Source organism: Harpia harpyja, chromosome 9 (genome assembly GCF_026419915.1).
Source record: "Harpia harpyja isolate bHarHar1 chromosome 9, bHarHar1 primary haplotype, whole genome shotgun sequence".
NCBI classification, from domain to species: Eukaryota; Metazoa; Chordata; class Aves; order Accipitriformes; family Accipitridae; genus Harpia; species Harpia harpyja.
Genome location: NC_068948.1, coordinates 39,843,775 through 39,862,532, shown reverse-complemented (window position 1 = coordinate 39,862,532; position 18,758 = coordinate 39,843,775). Strand labels below are relative to the sequence as shown.

Below are 18,758 nucleotides of genomic sequence, written 5' to 3'. Positions count from 1 at the left end.
CGCGCAACGATTTGACAAACATGGTAGCAATTACCAGAACGCAAAGCCAAAACTATTCTTCACATTCCTGAGCAGACAGATGATACCAGAATAAGAGCTGGTCCTGTAATGGTCTCAAATTCCTCTCACATGATTTGGTGGAATAACTAAACCCCACACAGCAGAGCTGTGAGGGTCTCAGCAGCACTACTGTACACAGTTGCTGTGTAGGGTTTCAGTCATATCATTAGTATTTCTCCCAGAAAAATATTTGTTTCCTCACAGTCTCTAAAGTAAGAATGTTGAAGGATAGAAGTGTATTAACAAGGGAAAAGAATTACTGGCAGAATTTGGAAAGGTAACACACACTTGAGAAACGCAAGGTTGAACGGCAAGTCCTTACTGATATTTGAATAATCCTGCAAAAATAACTACGATGAATATACAATATTAAATGTCTACATGAATGCAAGTGACCACACCCACCAATGATGACAGTAAAACTACAGATAAGGCAGACACGCATCTTCCACCTCAAGAAAATGCATGCATACGTTGGTGGGTAACAAATATACCTAGTGGTTGACAAACAATGCCATACCTAGGTAACTACTTAACTACAACCATCACTTAAGTCACCTGTATGTTAAGAGAGAGCTAGAAGGATATAGCACTTGAAGAAAACCACATCTCGCCTACAAATGAATAGTAACATAAGCAGACCGTTAGAGAAACTTGGACACTTGGTGATGTTCAGTGATGTAATTTACCTCCCCCTGCAACGGTTTGCTGACTCCTACACAACAGAGGACTTTGTTTTATTAAATCCAAATTCTAGCAATATAATGCAATACAAAAGCGTAACTGTGCCCTTTACATGTTTGCCAAAGTCCTGTTCCACCAGCATGCACCAAGACAAAAGCCCAAAAGACTTTGTCTAGTTGCTGCTGTTTAACGCATTGCATGACAATCTCTCGCCAGGAGTACCTGTAGGTAAAACACGCTATCTGGGGAAAATCTGCTGCTTTAACTGCTCAGCTAGTTCAATACCTGTTAAAAACAGGCAGGGTTTGTTTTGGCTTTTTTAAATCTTATGCCACTGAGTTATGTAGAAGGAAACAGAGGTCGTTTCATGGACAACATCCTTCAAAGGCCAAGCTGTTCAAGGCTTACTACCTGCGCAAAAGCAACAAGGAAGGAACAACCCTTAAGAATTGTGCTAATGATTTATTTTATGCAACATCTGTGCAGCAAGGTGAGCTTATCACAAGACAAGACTGTGAATCACTAACTACTTGGACTGCTTTAGCAAAGAAGTCCAGCAGCTCTGCATGGGTATGACACAAATCTACCATAAAGAAACAACGGATCCTGGCAACAGGCAGCAAGAACTGAGAATAGCTAGTGACAGGGAACATCATGACAATGAAGCAGTGTTTATTCAACAGTATTCAAAGTTGGCTGTCCCTGAAAAGCAAGGCAGACCCTTCTACTCATTCCTTTTCCTGCCTTGTTGGCCTGCATAAAACTTCTCAAGCAAGAACTGCAAAACATTTCTAATCAGGTACAATCCTACAGCAAGTTTCCTTTTAGGTACTCTGGAGTAGGTACTGGGACTTGGACTGAGACAGAAGTCAAAGAAAAACACCTTCTCTGCAGATGAGTCACCACCACCCATCACTGCTCACCTCATCTGGAATGTACAGAGAACTTGTGTTGTCTGTAAACTGTAAAAAAAAAAAACAAAAAACAAACAACAAACCAAACAAACCTCTGTAAAAAGAACAACACTCCTATGGGAATGATTTTCTGTTTTAAGGAAGTTTCATTCAAGTTAACTATTGGTGACAGAATTTTGCACTCCATTTAAAATCCATGCTGAGTAACCATTAAACCCTCTCCATATCCGACTCGTGCAAGAAATGCACACATCATTAAAACACAGAAGGTGTCACAGTGTGTCAATATCAGCTACAACTCTTACAGGCTTAGGCCAGTCTACTTGTAATGAAAATAATCATTGTTCTATAATACACTTGGTATTAGTTCAAACTGCTTGAGTTGTCATGCTAAGAACAAGAAGCTATTTCAGACTCATTATCTTCATTGGAAGATATGTTAGGGCAGAAACAAAAGACATAACAGTACTCCTGGACCTCCAATTCACATTCCAGCTGCATCTCCCCATATGATTTTTCAAACCCTCCAGATTAGCCCTAAACTTACAATTTATATTCTACATAATCAAATTTAACAGGTCCATAAAGATCACAAATAAAAGAGTTTCCACCTGTAGAGCACAGCTCAGCAGGCCAGGAAGCAACCTACTGGCATATATCAAATCCGCTTTAAACAAAGAAGTGGCTCAACATAAGAATTGCAGAAGATTATGACAATAAAAGCAGAGTATTCCAGAACAATTAGCAGTCAGCTGTGGAAAGAGTGTGTACGCTAGAAAGGAAAAATCCACAGGTGCCTGCTCTGAATTCCTTGCAGATGTTGGGAAGAAGAATGAGAATTTGCAGGTACCGGGCTGGAGAAAGTTTGGCAAGGGCAGGCTCCGTATGGGAATTTTCCTATTCAAGGCAATAAATTTTCTCTGACTCAAAGCATTGGAAGATAGATGAGATATCTTTCACTGCTTTGTAAATTATGAAAAACACACGGGACCAAAATGAACACTCTGCTTAGTAAAGCAACAGAAATAAGAGATACTTAATAATTCTGATAGAATTCTCAACAACATGCATGAAATACTTAAAAGACATTAATACAAGAACACGTTACTTGCTCTCACAGAGGAGATCTTCCCAGTCCCTCAATATCCACTAGCAGGCACAGGAGGGGTGTGGATGATTCCATTAATCAATCAGTTCTACTCACTTATTCACAATACAACAATCAAAATTAATGATTGAAGGGAGTTGGAAAGGGCAGGTGAGTGCTTGAGTCAACTTGTAAAGATTTAAAGAAAGCAAATTAAAACAGCAGTGAAATGAGAACAGCAGCTAATCTTAATTACAAACCTAAAGTCAGAGTAAGGCTTCAGTGAAGTTTCTCTCTCCCCCCACTACATGTTGCCTTTAGCTGAAGACAAATTGCCAGCATTTTTGTAATCTACTAAGTTAAAGTCATTACCCTGACAGTGCCAGGAAGTCTAATTTCCTGAAGCAGTAACACAAAGATTTATAAGTGAATTTAAACACTCACCTTCTGGAACAGAAAAATCTATCATCATCATCAGGCTACATGGAAAGCAACTGGGGATTTCAGATAATGGAGAAAGAAGAAATTCACCTGCTGACAAGTTCACCCAAAATCTCATTCCCTACCTACATAGCTTTGTGTGTACACTTAGCCTGGTCAGCAGCCTGAGCTTTCAAATAAATTCAGCTTTTCTGTGAGGTCCCTGCTGTAACAAAAGACACGTTCAACTATAAGCAGCTTTAGCACTAGTTCAGTATTTCTGCTCAATTCTCTCCTAAACTTATGTTCCCATTAAAATGGAAGTAAGCTTAAATAATCAAAGTGGAAAAGATAAATTAATAACCACTTTAATAACTGATTTAAGGGAGAGAATGAGTTAGCTCATCCACCAGGCTGAAATGTACCTGCACATCTTATGGCTGAAGACTTTCAACTCCCTAATGAGATAAACTGAAATCATAGTTGAACTTCAACACCCAAAGCACCTTAGAGCACCTACTTTATGCCATTAGATGTAAGTGTGCATCAACAAGAAGCCACGAGATTTGCTTAAACCAAATAGCACAGAGGTCTGGATTTAATTAGGGATGACCCGCTGATTCCATATAAAAAGCTGTTTTGCTCTTCTGGACTTTCCCCTCCCATGTTCCAGCACTGATGAACGGAGGTGGACAATCCAACACCTTCACATCAGGAGGATTAAATGTTACAACTTTTATAACATCTTCAGAGGCCTGACACATATCAATGCTAATTCTTTTCAGAAAACCTTATTGCACGGTCTGCCATCTGAGACACTGCTTTCCACTGCACAGATATGATTAATCCTATCTTTCCCCCAATGCACGAGCCTCCTGTCACTATTCCTGCTCAGAAATAAGGACTCTGTGAACAAAGCAAAGGAATTGTACTATGCTATGTATTTAACGTGTACACAGGAGAAATCAGCATTTACACTGTGGTAGTGCAGAAAAGAACATGCTGCAGAGGAGACAGCCAACACCACTATCAGTGACCTACTTTATATTGGGGAAGGGATTTCAGCAAGACTTACCCCTAGCCCCCCACCCCCCACCCCTGAAGCAGCAGTTTTTGAAAGTACTAAATTTAGCAAGGTCCTGAGGACAGCATTCATAATTTCTTGTCAGTGCTGTCCTCTTCTCATATAGCTCTATGCAAGCTCTTATTACTTCCCCCCAAAATGTATCCTCTCTCTCCCTCTTTGTCAGAAAAAAAATATGCTCCTTTCAACAAAAAGAAAACAAGAAGCTTCTCTTCCACAATCTTTCCTCATGAGGACAGCAGTACGCTGGACACTGCCAGAGTACATATATTTATTTTTTAATATCAGATGAGACAGCTTCTGAAAGCACTGCAAGTTCTCCTATCTGACATTATCCAGTTTACCACAGATAACAACCCTGAACTGGAAGCTTTCCCCTTCCAGAATGCCTAGCACATAAAATTATTAAAGGCTTAGAAATGGTTTCAGGGCTGCTCAAATGCTGTGCTGCAGCAAAATCTGATTTCCATTAAAAAACCAAGAGCAATCAGAAGAAAAGGAGACTAGTTCATCACTTTGAAAAAAAGAATCGCCTTCATTCATCCATTCCTCTTCAGAACACACAAATTCCAGAATCACCCCCCCCCCCATTTAAACTAGGTAATAACTCACAAGACCCTTTGGACTGTTGAGGATATGAACGTGTTCCTAAGCTCTCTTGAACAAGACTGAGAAAACCTCTGCTTCCCACACAGACACTAACCCATACCCTCCCCCCAACTACAGAAGGTTCTGGTTTTACGATGTTCAGCTACAGGATAGGCAGATTCCTGCAATTAAAGTTATTTGGAGACCAAGCGAAGTTTCCAGAGATGATAGGAAATAGGTCTGAACTAGTCCACTGCTTCTAGTTCGCAGTTTTTGAAGCGACCATAAGCACGCTATCAATTAAGCTCAGTGATCATACCTAAGAATATTTTATAGGGAAATTGTGATGTCAGGTTCTTGAAACCTCATCTTTAGATCCACCAGATAAGCACCATGGATGTTGCCTATAAGATTACAGGAAACTTAACAACACTGCATCCCAGTATTTGTTAACTACTGCAATGTTTGTTTGCTGCATTGCACGAACAAATCTTATTACTGCAGTTTCATTTGCCCGCAAAGATTCCAGCTGAAAACTCACTTTAATATGGCTTTAATAATACATGAAAGAGATTAATCTATAATTGTTGATTTTTGAAATAGCACTTCATTGTGTCACTCAAACTGAGTGCTTTTGATCATTAAAACTTGCGTGATTTTTCAATCTTAGTAACGAGGTTCTGCTTCAGCTGAGAGCTGATCTCATCAGAGCCAATTATACTCTATGGCATAGATCTGACCAGAGCTTTTAAGGGCTTTAAAACTGCAATTTTATTTTTCTTATCTTACCAAAAAATTCAAAGTCCTAGCAATCTTGTTAGAACCTTTAATATCCAGGAACTCTCATGTAAACTAGATGCTTAGCAGGAAACTACTACTAAAGAAGTGAACAAAAATGCATCACTGAATTTATTTTTTACTCTTAGCACACAAGTGAATAGTTTCTCACGCCTTTTTCCATGTCAAAGGGCTTCTTTCAAAATTCTGTGGGATTAATCTCCTGACCTAATCTAGCATGAGATATGTAGTCAGACTAAAATCTATTCTAATCTCGAAATTATCAAACAAAACCTCTTCAAGAGTGTGTGATTTCTAGCAATTGAATATAATAAAGAGCTGTGTAGGCTCAGAGACAGACATGTCTCCCATCAGATATGCCACAACACTTCTACCATTAACAGAGCCACATGAAAGATTTTTATCTTAAAGAAAGTTATGCAAGATCCATTTCTTTGCATAAATCCTTGATTTCCATCTTTTCCCTTTAGTGGCACCTACATTCCAATTCAGAAAGGAACGGAAGTGCTGAAGCCCTTGCTATATTTTGTGTTCCTTTCTTTTTCTGCATCCTTAAGACGTCTCCATGCTCTGCAATGTAATCAACGCCTAAACCTGAACTGATGGCATTAATGTAAAGGTTGGTTAGGAGAAGTTTCCTGCAGCTCTCTGAATAGGATGACATTGCACCTTCTAAGAGGTGTGTTAGTATCTTGTGCAATAACGCACCAAATGAAATTTTGTGTTTAGACATTAGCCTAGAAACTGTACCTATTGTAAAGGGTGTCTGTAAATAGATTAAATCCATCTATATATTAGGATTAGTTTGCATATCATCAATCAGAGCTTTACTGCCCATGAATTTAAGTGAGAGTGCAGCACTTTACATGTATAATTATTATACCATTACTGACTATCAGTACATCTCTAAGGATGTTAGATATGGCCTCTGTTGCTGCCCCCAGTTAACAGTAAGGAAACTGAAGCACAAATTAGTTGATTTGATCAAGGTCACCAAAGTAGCATAATTCAGGTATCCCAAGTCCAGGGATCTCTCCATTGAGTCACACTGTTTCTTCATACTCTTCGAAATTGTACAAGCGATGCAGGAAAAGTTTAAGATTTTCCTTCTGAAGAATACTCAGGTAGTTCTGGGTATTCACAGATCATTAAGGTGAGGGTGCTATGGGAGACCTTTTCCTGCAAGGCTAGGTTGACAGGGGGGCACCGCAGCAGTTGCCATGACAATGGCTGAATCTTTGCAATGACATTGCACGCACTTCAAATGAAAACTTGCGCAACTCTCAGAACACCATCCAATGCGGTAAGAAGTCTGATGAGATCCCAAATCGTCTGCTAATTTCCAATTAAAAGGAGTACCACGCATGCAGGAAGAGAATGCAGATTGTTTGTGAAAGATTTCACCTCTGCCAGAGCTGAAATACAAAAGCACAATGCAGAAGAATTTTTCTGTGAACCTCCCGATTTTGGAAAACTACAAGTACTACTCACTACAGGCAGGGAGGAACACCGTATTCAGGAGAAGACTACCAGTAAAGACAAAAAAACTGAACTCATTCCCTGCCGTCACTCTCCAATGCATCAGAACACTGAAGAACTACAGAGGTGCCAGGGAAGGGAAAAGGTTAGTGGTAAGTACACTCACCTAATGCATTTCATAACTCCTTACATTCACATCTAGAGCAGACGATTTGCAAATGGAGTTGTAAAGGAAGAGAGCATGCATCCACCCCTCTGTGGAGTTACAATCACCTAACACCAAATCAGATGGGCTTCTACAAGATTCCACCAATTCAGCAGCTTTATATAAAAGCTGGTTATATCCAGTATTGAATACTAGATAACAACAAGCACTGACACATCCATTATTTCAATTAACTGAATACAAAAGAAAGAGATCAGCCCGATATGCTCGCGTCTCAAGTCCCTTTAAGAGCCTCCAGCTCCCAGGCTACCTGTTATTTCCAAAAGCACAAACATTAGCATTACCTTTTGCTGCTTCAGATCGCTTAGGCAAATCAAGTGTATCAAAATTCCTGTCCAAATCTCCATTCTTCTTTCCTGTGCAAAAAAATAAGACAACAGATGGAAAAGACTGTCAGCATACTGACAGGTAAGTTACTGTCATGTGCATCTACAAGATGAAAGAAGATACAGACTAAGAATATAAATCACAGACTATTACCCATATTTGTACATATCTGACTTGCAATCCAGCTGCATAGCTGTGGTTTTAGCATGAGCAATTTAGGGACAAAAATCCTTGCTACCTTCAGGTTAATCCACAAACATGCTTAACACTAGCATTTCAGTGGGTCTTAAGAGTGCTTAAGATCTTGGAAAACTGTGCCATTTCCCTTCCTGGCAAAGCTATGCCCCTCCCTCAGAAGCCCAGTATTTACTCAGGTTTTTTCACAGAGGAATTTTGACCTGGAGCTGAAGCAGAAACTGAGCAGCAGAGCAAAAAACAACAGGCTTGCTTTGCAGCCTCTATTCTCATTGTGACTATCAGGCAGGAAGGCCTAGATTTAATATATTGTACAGATAGCAGGCAACAACTTAACCTTGAATTGCCCTTTAATCAATAAAGTGACATTTTGACTATTTATTATAAAGTAATGGAAATAATTCCATACTTTCACTAAGAGACAGTTTCAAACCACTGCATCAGCTTTAATTTATACAATCCTTCATAGAAAGAAGAACAAAACCTGGATTTTAGTTTTAGTTAGGTTGGGAATTCAAGGTTATGTAAACAGCTGGGGAGGAAAGGGTTAACTTTCATTCCCTCTTCTCCCCCCAAGGAGACACACTGCCTTGGGAAAACCCACTTGGATGCTGGGGGATAAGCAGGCACCTTGCCATCGGAGAGGTACTGACAGCAGAGAGAGAGATAAGGAAGGGCAGCAATCTGCACGGCTTCTGACGACAGCAGTGTACAATTTAGCTTTCCCAAATTATTTGGGGGGGAAGGGGGGGGCAGGGAATTAAGTTATTTAGTCCCTCTCCCTCAAGAGCAGGGAAGGCAGGTGCAACGGGATGAATTCAGAACAACACAATTTAAGCTGCTAGAGGTGGCTTCTGAACAGGGACTTTACCAGGCTGTTAATGGAGGTTTACAGGAAGGGCTGAAAGCTCCACTAGTCAGGATTCTTAAAAGCAAACAGGAAAATGGTCCTTGAAAATGTAACACGGAGATTAGTCTGACTCTTGACTGGGAATAGGTCACAAAATGGGAAAGGCCAATACCTGCCCTGTTATAGCAGGGAGCCAGTACAGCTTCTGCACAGTGAATTCAATGGGCTCTACCTTTCCTCTTGAAAGGAGGAAAGCATAAACATATGCAGTACTATATAGAGAAGAAATAGAGCTTTTAAATACCAATACGAATATTTAGAAATAACATCAAGAGGGAAAAAAAAAAACCCAAACCAACAACCTTAAGGTAGTATTCCATCCCCTCCCTTTCTTTGGAAATATTACACACTTTTGTTTTGAAATGCCAACACAGAATACCAGCCAACTTTAACTACTGTGCAAAACAAAACATGCATCTAGAAGGTCTGTTCATCTGAAGTAATTTGCTTAACTACAGTATGAAAAAGCCTATCTAAGCTGCCAAAAGGTTATGCAGCCAGATACCATGCCACTCCTTTGAAAGGTATCTTTTCTAAAGGAAGGGACAGGAATTAGGCTGCACTTTACAGCCTTCCCTCAAGTTTTTGCTCCATGAAAGAACAAGAAACATGTTGCTTGGGAACCAAATACCAGAAAGAAAAAATGCTGCGCATCACCAAAGGACATTGCATTTCATAATGGCAGCTGAACCTAGTCACTGGCTGCAAACCCTTTTTGACCCTTAGAGCATTGACAGGAAAAAGCAGGGCAGAGGGAGGAGGAAAAAAAAAAAAAAAAAGGCAAAAAAAAAAAGCATTGAAGGAAGTCAGTCAGTGTTTAGGAAAGATTACAGACTTAAGGCAGTCCAATAAATGTGACTCTTATCTACAAGTAGGACAAACTGTTTTTTCACATGACCCCGAATTTCATGTCTCTGGTATTAGCTAGTTTAAACCTCAGAACATTTACTCCAAGAGCCAGACCTTATTCAACATGACTACTCATTTCAGAAGTTCTCTCTCTAATTTAAAGGTTGGGGTTTGAGATAGCACAGTAAGAGTTCCCTTCTTTCTAGTGCAACATTTAGTAAGCACTATGTATTTGGGCACAACTTTTTAAGGAAGAGATTGGCCAGGAGAGCAGTGTTGGCTGCTACGTCTTTTGAGCTGGCAATGGAGAAGCAGCTGCCTGTTTACTAAACCATCTTTCATTAAGACAGCACACCCCACCCGTGCTCTGTGATTTTCAGTCACTGTCTTCCAATTTCTGGGCCAGACTGCAAATACTGGCCGTCTTCTATGAAGCCTTTGCTATTTTGTCTCTCAGCCCTCTGAGAAACTAACCCACCTCACAGGCAAAACCACATCTGTTCAAACCAGAAGCTGCCAGCTGTTCACTAATGGAAGCAATTCAGAGCACAGAGCTCTGACCAAGGGGATTTCAACTCTGCAAATTACTTGCTTAATCAAGTTGAGCAAGGGCCAGGTTCAGAAATACCTGAAGCACCTACATTTTCCAGGGCTTTCCTATAGAGAGAAGGTGACAAAGCTGTAAGAAGACTCCAAAAGAAATCCATCTAGATGGCAAAGGTTTCAATCTGCAGCCCAGCTGGTATTTTTCCCATTTTATTTTTACAGGACCCACAAATACTGGTTTGCAGTTTCTAAAAAGGTGACCAAATTTAGCAGGTTCAGGAGCCTACCAATTACAAACCTCTCCGCCATTCCCTGGCCTGATCAATATCAGAGAAAACCAGCTTCACTGCCAGCTTCTGTAGCTCTGAACACTTCCCTCTGTCACTCAAGCCTGTCAGTAATGCTAGTGCACAGGGATGCTGAAATGACCACACTAGCAGTAGAAAAGAAGTTTAATACTCTGGTTTTGTACATCTCAATTTCTGCCCTTCTGTGCATCTCCCTGCTCTCCAAGTTTTCCAGCCCGAGGTATGCCAGAGAAGAGACGATGCTGTTGGATCAGAAGCATGGCTCCAAACTTTGCCAAGAGACAGACAGCTTTGAACATGCCTGCTGAAAGGTCTGTTTTATGAGACCTGGCTGTAGGAATTGGCACAGCACTCTGGTTTGGGAAAACTGCCTGACATGAGACTTGCTTGTGCAAGATGCAATTTACAGTCTCTGAAACAGTGGGATTAAAATTCTTTCCCTCTCCCCCCACTACTTTTCATTATGTAAGAAACAACGAAAATATGACCTTTGGCATTTTCAATCTGTCGGAAACTCAGTACAGACTTTGAAGTGTGACCCAGCATTATTAACCACTAATGTTGTTGTTGATCTTCCTCAAATGTCGTTTTGCTTTACTGGATAATCAAAACAGCTATTCAGCTAGATCATTTTTGCTGAAGGATTAATTCCCAAACGCTTTCCTTCTGGTTAACATAAAAAAAGTTGAAGGGAAAGAGATTCTTCACAACAACCTCCCCTTGCCCACCCCTCCACCCCCAACAGTCAATGCTGTGCTTGTTAATACACCCACTGAACTAGACTGCAGTGGAGTGACAGAAAGCAAGGGCTGCGCTCTGTCTTGCCAACATGTCCATCCTCCACAGGCTCACCAGTCATAGTCTGAAAGCAGCATCTCACAGAACACTACCGAGCATCATTTATTGGGTGGAGCAATTAGGATTGCTGGGTTGTTTTTCTTTTTTTTTTTTCCCCCCTTCCAACATTTCTCCTTTGGCTCAACCCTCCAGAACTCACTGATCTGAAGCAAGTGTCACAAACTGAAAATGACCCTGCCTTTACCCCTGAATCAGTCTCAGTAACACAGTGGAAGTCTCTAGGGCACTCACAGCCTAACAACTTCCCAGCCTAGAAGGTAGAGAGGCAAACTTTAGCCTCACTCTTGTGTATTCCAATTGCAATTTTACTTATCGTGCTAGGATGAGAAACTGAAGGGCATATCCCCTGAGGCATTTACTGGGGGTAGCTTCATCTAGCTAGTCTGAGTGCCAGTAATAAAGACGGAGCAGCCCAGGCATGCGTGCCCAAGCAGACAAAATACCAAGGATCCCTGAGAACACACATCCAAGCTGCTGAGTCTTCATGGCTACTGCTACGCAGACCAGCTAGCAAAGCTGTACTTTGACATGACAGGGTTGTGAGGCAACTCGCACACAGGTGTTCCCTCCCTCTCTCGTAGGGTTATAAGGCCAGTTGCAAATCAATTCCCTTACTGCACTTACACCAGGAACGAATAAAATCTTGTCTTTTCTATTCTCAGTGTGGAAAGAGCAAACTACAAATGCTCGCTCAATTAGAGGATTTCCATGCCTACTGAAATGAACAGGAGGATGCACTGGGGAAGCAGAGGAGAAGGTGAATGAGCAAGACCTTGATCTCAGCTCTTAGCCTTGCATGTAAAAGCTGAACAAAGCATATTATGGCGATGATGAAAAGAAAGTATTGCAAAGACTCACCTTGATTGAACCACTCCTCTAATTACCAGAAAAGCAGCAAAAGAAAAACAAAAATTTACAGGAAGGAAGAAAACACAAAGGAACAGTCACAAAGAGGCACAATTTCACAGAATAGGTTCAAAACCTGAGTATTACAAGAATACTACAGAACTTTCATCAATTAAAAAACCAAACCAAAACAAGATATGCCACTTTCTCCCTTTTGTTCCTGCTGAAAAAACCCAATCTTTCTCTGCACAGCTTTTTTTTCTTCCTCTTTTCATTAGATGAAAAGGTGCTTACAGAATTGAGGGGACAGAAGGATGACTAGCCCTTTGCAGAGGTGTTTGAAATGCTATGATCAATGACCATGAAATAAAATAAAATAAACATGGAAACACTGCAAGATTAAGTGAAGAAGAGGGGGAGAGAACTGATCTATTTTGAAGTCCTAGACTGAGAAAATTAAGGCAGGTTCAAACAAGGTATTCACATAAATTTAAGGGTGAGAAAAGGAAGCTTCTCTTTATGATTTTAAAAGCACATCTATTAACGGATTTTTATTTTTTAAACACAACGGTTGCCTGTCCCCCTCTATCCTTCTGATCTATATACTACCAGCTGCGAGCTCAGCATTATTACCAGTTGATTTCCCTCTAGGGAACAGCAAACTTTAAAAAGAGCACTGCAAAAAGGGGGAAAAAGTATGTTAAAATACACTTCGGAAATTGTCATTTCCTGCTGAACACACAGAGCCAAACCCCAGCTGTCACTGTCTGCACTGCTCACTGAAATCTGCAGGTTCGTCCTCCGTGTCAGATGATTTTGAAACCAATTTGTCCAAAAAGACATGATCAGGTGCTTTGGCTGATAAACAGAAACTATCAGGGCGTACAGACACAGAAGGCATATATAGGTCAGCCCCAGAGGAAACCAGCAGACACTTGACAAAGGACAGCCACCTGAGAGCGCTCTCTTTTCACTGTCATCAAGAGGATGATGACAGTTCTCAATCAGCACACTCCCCTCCTCCCACAGTGCACACTCATAGCTTTTATGTCTAAAAACGTTTTCACTGACTGTGTTGCTCTCAAGCAGCAAAACAACAGAGACTGCAAGTGGCAGGAAACAGGCTCGAGTCAACACATGTTCAAGGTTTCCAAAGGATATCACACTGAAGTTTTAGTCATTCACTGTGGGAACAGGCTGGCCAAGCAGGTGAAATTCTTTCTTGAGCTTTCCCCCCAGTCATTAAAAGATTCACATCAATTTTGTATCTTTTTTTATTTAAACACAGTTTAAATCTAGTTGATGACAGACTAGTCTGCAAAAGCAAGTTCACACCGTGATGATTTCCCTAGCACATATGGAAATATGTAACATTTTAATAACATGTACAGGTCAGATCAAAGGAAGAGTAACATGCAGCACACAGTCCATCAAGTTCAAACAATTCCATATCGGCTCTTCAGGACCAAAACCTTCCTTAGACCTGGCTATAAATAGTAAGCCAGGATGTGGGTACACATGAATGAGGAGAACGGAGCCTAGACAGAAAATGGAGTTAATTATCTCAGAATTCAGTCTAGAATAGTCATTTCTCTAAAACAACAAAGAAAACGGATATAATTTGAGTGTCTCTTTCTAAAGGAAAGACGGAAGGGGGGTTACTGAGACTATTAATCCTCTCTTGTAATGAAACTCATTTGCAACACTCATGCCCCAGAGGAGAGAACAGGTCTAAAAGTGACTGACAATTAAAAGCTACAAAATCATGTTTGCAATTTAAATTACTGAAAGAGTGACAGAATTGGGAGGTTGTATGTGTTGCTTGTGAGTGGGAGGGTAGGCTTTTAGTTAGTTTTCAAATGTGAGAGACTGGAAGCATAGAAGACGTACAGACAGGACTACCATGCACTCGGATGAATGCATGCTGGCCTGGTGTCCAGAGGCCGTGACACATGCTACACAGCCAAGCAAGTGGACTTAGCATAGATTTGACAGATGCAAGAACACAGCAATGTAGAGGAGAAGCAGAGCACGTCCCCCTTTGTCCAACAGCAGTGTCATCCGTCAGCATGCACCACTCCTATTTAAAGCCAAACAAAACTATAGCAATCATGGAAAAAATTCCCAAATATCTAGTAGTAATGCAACAACGGAGATGAACACATGCCACGACACTACAAACACGTACCTCCACAAACTGCACCGTTCTAAACCAGCATGATGAACGTGCTTGCAAAAGCAGGCCTACACTGCAAAATTTACCCCCAAATCCATGTCCAGTTCTGAGCTCTCTGCAACACATACCTTTAGCTTTTTTTCCACCAAAACAACCAGCATCGTCTTTCTTCTTCTTCTGAGAGCCTCCCATGCTTGTAGTCTGACTGGCATCTAGTTCTTGGTACTTATCAGCTCCGGGGACCTCTTTGTGGACGTGATAGGAAAGGTTCCGCATGATGCACACACAGTTCTCCACAGACTGTTACAGAGAAATTCATGTTATAACAAGTATTGCACCCTCTTATTTGCAAACCATTATGTTATACAATGGAGGGTTTGGGGGAATTTAAAAAAAGCTCGCCTGCCCCAGGAAAAGAATGTAGCTTTCAAGGAAGATTTAGTCAAGACTCCTTAAATTAAGGTTCGTTCTTGTTCTAAAATCTTCCAGAAGTGAAGTGCTTCATAAATAGTACCCATTCAAAATGAAAACTCTCTAATCAAAAATACCACCTGATCTTACATAAAGAATAAAATTCACCAAAAGATCGAACACACAGTGGAAAATGATCACAGAAGGATCTTATTTTAATACAAGCCTCTCTCTCATTCTTCCAACCTTTACAATCCCCAAGGGGGCCATTTTATTAAATTTTCTCTGGGTCAAAACCTAGGCCTTGTGAGAATTTCAAGGTGAACACACGTTATCCTGTAGTAATAGCTAATCCATAGCACATCAGGTTCTGACAAGAACAATGCTCTGTAGGTTGCAATGGAAACCACCAGGTGGTTACAAAATCCACTTCCAAAATTATCTGATTAAGTGACAGGGCCTTGTAATTCCCTTGTACAGTCCATCACACGGTGGGACTCAAAAAGAATAAAATAACGATGCTTTACAAGCCTCATTGGTGTCATAAAGCAATAGTATGCTCTTTCTTTTTTAAACAGGTTAAACTTATTATCTTCCTTGGGTATATAAATATGCTTTTAAGCACCACAGGATGAGACGACAACAAAAACAGATTAATCAAAATCTGCACCTAAAAAAATAAAGCCACAATCTAAGTGCTGCAGGTCTGAAGACATACCTTAATGTCTAAGCACAACAGTCTTTAGAGATGGTGCTGAATAAAGTCTTTAAAATGGGAATTGATTCCTTTGCTGGTATTGTGCAAAGCACAATACAATGGGACTCAATTCTGATTTGGAGATTGCACTTGTGTGTGTCAATTAAACAATGCAGAACAATAGCAATAATGTCACTGACAATAATAATTGACTACTCTCCCCACCTATCAAAACCACTTGCCTTTGCTCACCTCATCAGCCACACAAGGTAACATAGCAGCAACATGCTGATACCCCATCAGTAGTACCATGGATATCATGACAGAGAGGTGAGAAAGATAATTACTATGTTTTCTGAGGCAAGCATAATCCCCTTCTGATACTAGCAAATAGAAGTCAGATCCCAGTGCAACACTTCAGCCTAAATTAACGGAAACATCCATTAAGGTTTAATACTCAAGTTTACCTTATTGTCTGTATCCTTCTTGCCAACTGCAGACTGTAGAGCATGAAGGAGGGCATCCACCAACCCATCACACTCTCTTAGTCTTCTGCGTGCTTCTGCTCCATCTGAACTTACATTCCTAACAGGAGAGATTTAAAAGAAAATTTAGCCCTCTAACCTTCACCATAAAGTTGAAGGTGCGTCGATTTATACCACAATAATTACTAAGAACTCATTACCTTGGATGAACAATTTGGAGGCAAAGTAGTCTGACAAACCTATTAAAACTCAGTAAAATATGGGCAAAGCACATCTGCAACTCCCTGAATCTGAACAAAAAGGGAACACAGTCACAGAGGTGCCTACAAACACATTTTTCTGAGTTGCTGGTGAGTCCAGTGATATACCTTAAACTGGACAGGAGTTTTCAGAGCAAACAACACACAAAGCAAAAATTTAATTTCAAAGCCAGAACTTTTAATCTGAAAAATACTTTCATCACCATCTTAAGAAAAGCACGTAAAATCACAAGACTGCTCAGCAGTATTCACGGCCACAGAAACTGAAAAATGAAAAAGATTAAAAACAGGTGTAGAATAAGCTATATTTTATTTAATCAATCTCTATGTAAAATTCTTCTTCACTTTCTTTGGCCTCTATCTGCTCCAAAGAAGTTCAGATGGGAGTCACCATATACAACTGCTGTCTCCTTGACTGCTCAAAGGTTCACCAAATATGTTCTATATTCCCAGCTTTCTGACTGGAAGCCACTGCCACCCAGTTTAAATCCCACATTTTGATGTTTAAAGCCCACCTTTCACACTGTGTACAGCAGGTTCAGCACAAAGCCTGGATCAGTCACATTTAGAAAGTAAAAGACAACAGTCAGTATGTTTATATGGCTTTAAATTTCTCAAAACATTGCAGAAGAGAATGGCACAGGTAGAAGATGAGAGACAGAGCAGTGAAAGGCTGCTCAGAGTTGTTGAAGTTGCACATATCAATGACTGCAGAAATTGTTAGAGGGGAGCTATGAACAGCCTCACTTGTCCAGCAAGCATGCACACTACATATTGAAGGCCCAGCCTTGCATAAGCATCAACCTGCCGTTACCCAATAAATAAATAAAATTCAAGTCAATTATCCAAATGCTACCTTTTTTTTTCTCCTTCTCTTTTTTTTATATTTTTATTTTTCTTTTTTGGGGGGTGCGGGAATGAAGTGACAAAATGATTCTTAATAGTGCTCGCAGGCAAAACCTATATGGAAAGTTTTCTCAACACTGAAACACACTAATTTCAACAACAACACAGCCAACCTTTCAGCTTTCAGGGTCTTTGAACTCCACAAACCCGTGTAAGGTTAGCTCTCAAAAGCTCAGGACACAACCATTACCTTCTGCTATCAGGATCGTGCAGCCAATTTTTCTTTTTAACTAACTAGAAGGACTGCCAATCTCCAAGTAATTAACAAATCAATCATGGTCCCCTCCCATGTCCCCCCATCACCCAGGCAGGCTGGTATGTTAATTGGATGACTAGGAAAAAAACGCACATTTTCTCAGAGACCTCTCAAAATCTGAAGACGCTTAATTGTGAGCTGGTTGCTGTAACAGCACATTAACTTTCAATTAAGAACACAAATGAAATGCACAGATAAATGAATCCTTTCCCCAAATCCTAACACACAGCCTGACCTCTAGCAATGGCTGATACAAAGCAGGTAAGGTGGATATTAAAATATGATTCCACAGGATATATGGAAGAGAGAATTCTACATGCTGTTTCTCCATCTCTAGTTGCACTAATCCTTTTGTATCAAAAGCCCAAATGTGAATTTTAATGTAAAGTCTTTATGAAACTGAAATTAGAATTCAAATTCTTTGTGATACCTTTCAGGAGTTTTAGCAATAAACGATAGCAACTCCACCTCCAAGCACATCTATTAAAGGGGAACATTACTTACTAAGCTTGAGGGTAACAAAACACACTAAAAATGGTCTTATCTGGAGCTGTGCATCACATTTCTTATTCCCTCATTAAATCTTAGAAATAGAAAGCTAAAATACGTAAGGAACACTTGCAGACTTAAAAAAAAAAATCAAATTTTGGAAAAAAAAAATAATTCTTCACACCTTTCTTGCCCCATGGCCCAGTCGTAAAAGGTTTTTCTATGGTCCATTTGTGCTACCACACTTGTAGCACATTTGTTTTACTGCTTTGGTTATCAACAGCATCATAGTATTTTGTATCCTGCTTTCTTATTTCTTGATCTGTATTAGGATTAATATTAAGGTAGACATTGATAAGGTTATAATTGAAAAAGAAACTACAAAAGTGCATCAGTAAGAGTGCAGCTTGCTGATATCACTTGCTATATCTTCGACTACAGAAAAATTTACTGAAAATTAATGCCTCAAGAAAAAATTCCCACATATATCACACATAAATAAGCATGAAAACTCTCCAGGATCAAATTAATAGCTAATTAATGCTATGAATAAGTTATCCAGATATCAAACTTTGCAGTTTTAATGTTGTAACTAAAACATCAGAAAAATGTATCCTTATGAGCATCTCATGCAGAAACATCTGCTCTATAAATACCCCAAACTCTTGGGATTCTGCTAGTCCTCCCTCCTTGGGTAATGAGATTCCTGCAGCCCATAGGATTTATCTAACATGGAACAACAAAACCCATTTCCTTGTCTGTAACTATAACCCAGACCTACTGGAGAGCTTAGCTCACATTCTTCTCCACAGAAGTCTAGGCAAGACAGATCTCAGGAGACTAAGCACCTGCTTCAGAGTCTGCTCTTTCTGCTGCTCCAACACTGCGAAAGGCAGTGA

General features: G+C 40.2%; 1 protein-coding gene across 11 annotated transcripts in view; it reads right to left on the bottom strand.

Moving 5' to 3' along the window:
• The window catches only part of ARVCF (ARVCF delta catenin family member), a 291,719-nt gene that overhangs the window by 39,038 nt on the left and 233,923 nt on the right, over positions 1-18,758 (bottom strand). For 10 of the 11 annotated variants that reach the window (XM_052796915.1, XM_052796914.1, XM_052796919.1 and 7 more), the window contains 4 exons: positions 15,931-16,048; positions 14,484-14,655; positions 12,192-12,209; positions 7,625-7,696 (listed from right to left, as the gene is read on the bottom strand). In XM_052796915.1, coding sequence (XP_052652875.1) covers positions 7,625-7,696; positions 12,192-12,209; positions 14,484-14,655; positions 15,931-16,048 — 380 coding nt within the window. The remainder of the gene's footprint in view (positions 1-7,624; positions 7,697-12,191; positions 12,210-14,483; positions 14,656-15,930; positions 16,049-18,758) is intronic. The other variant, XM_052796920.1, reaches the window with a different exon arrangement.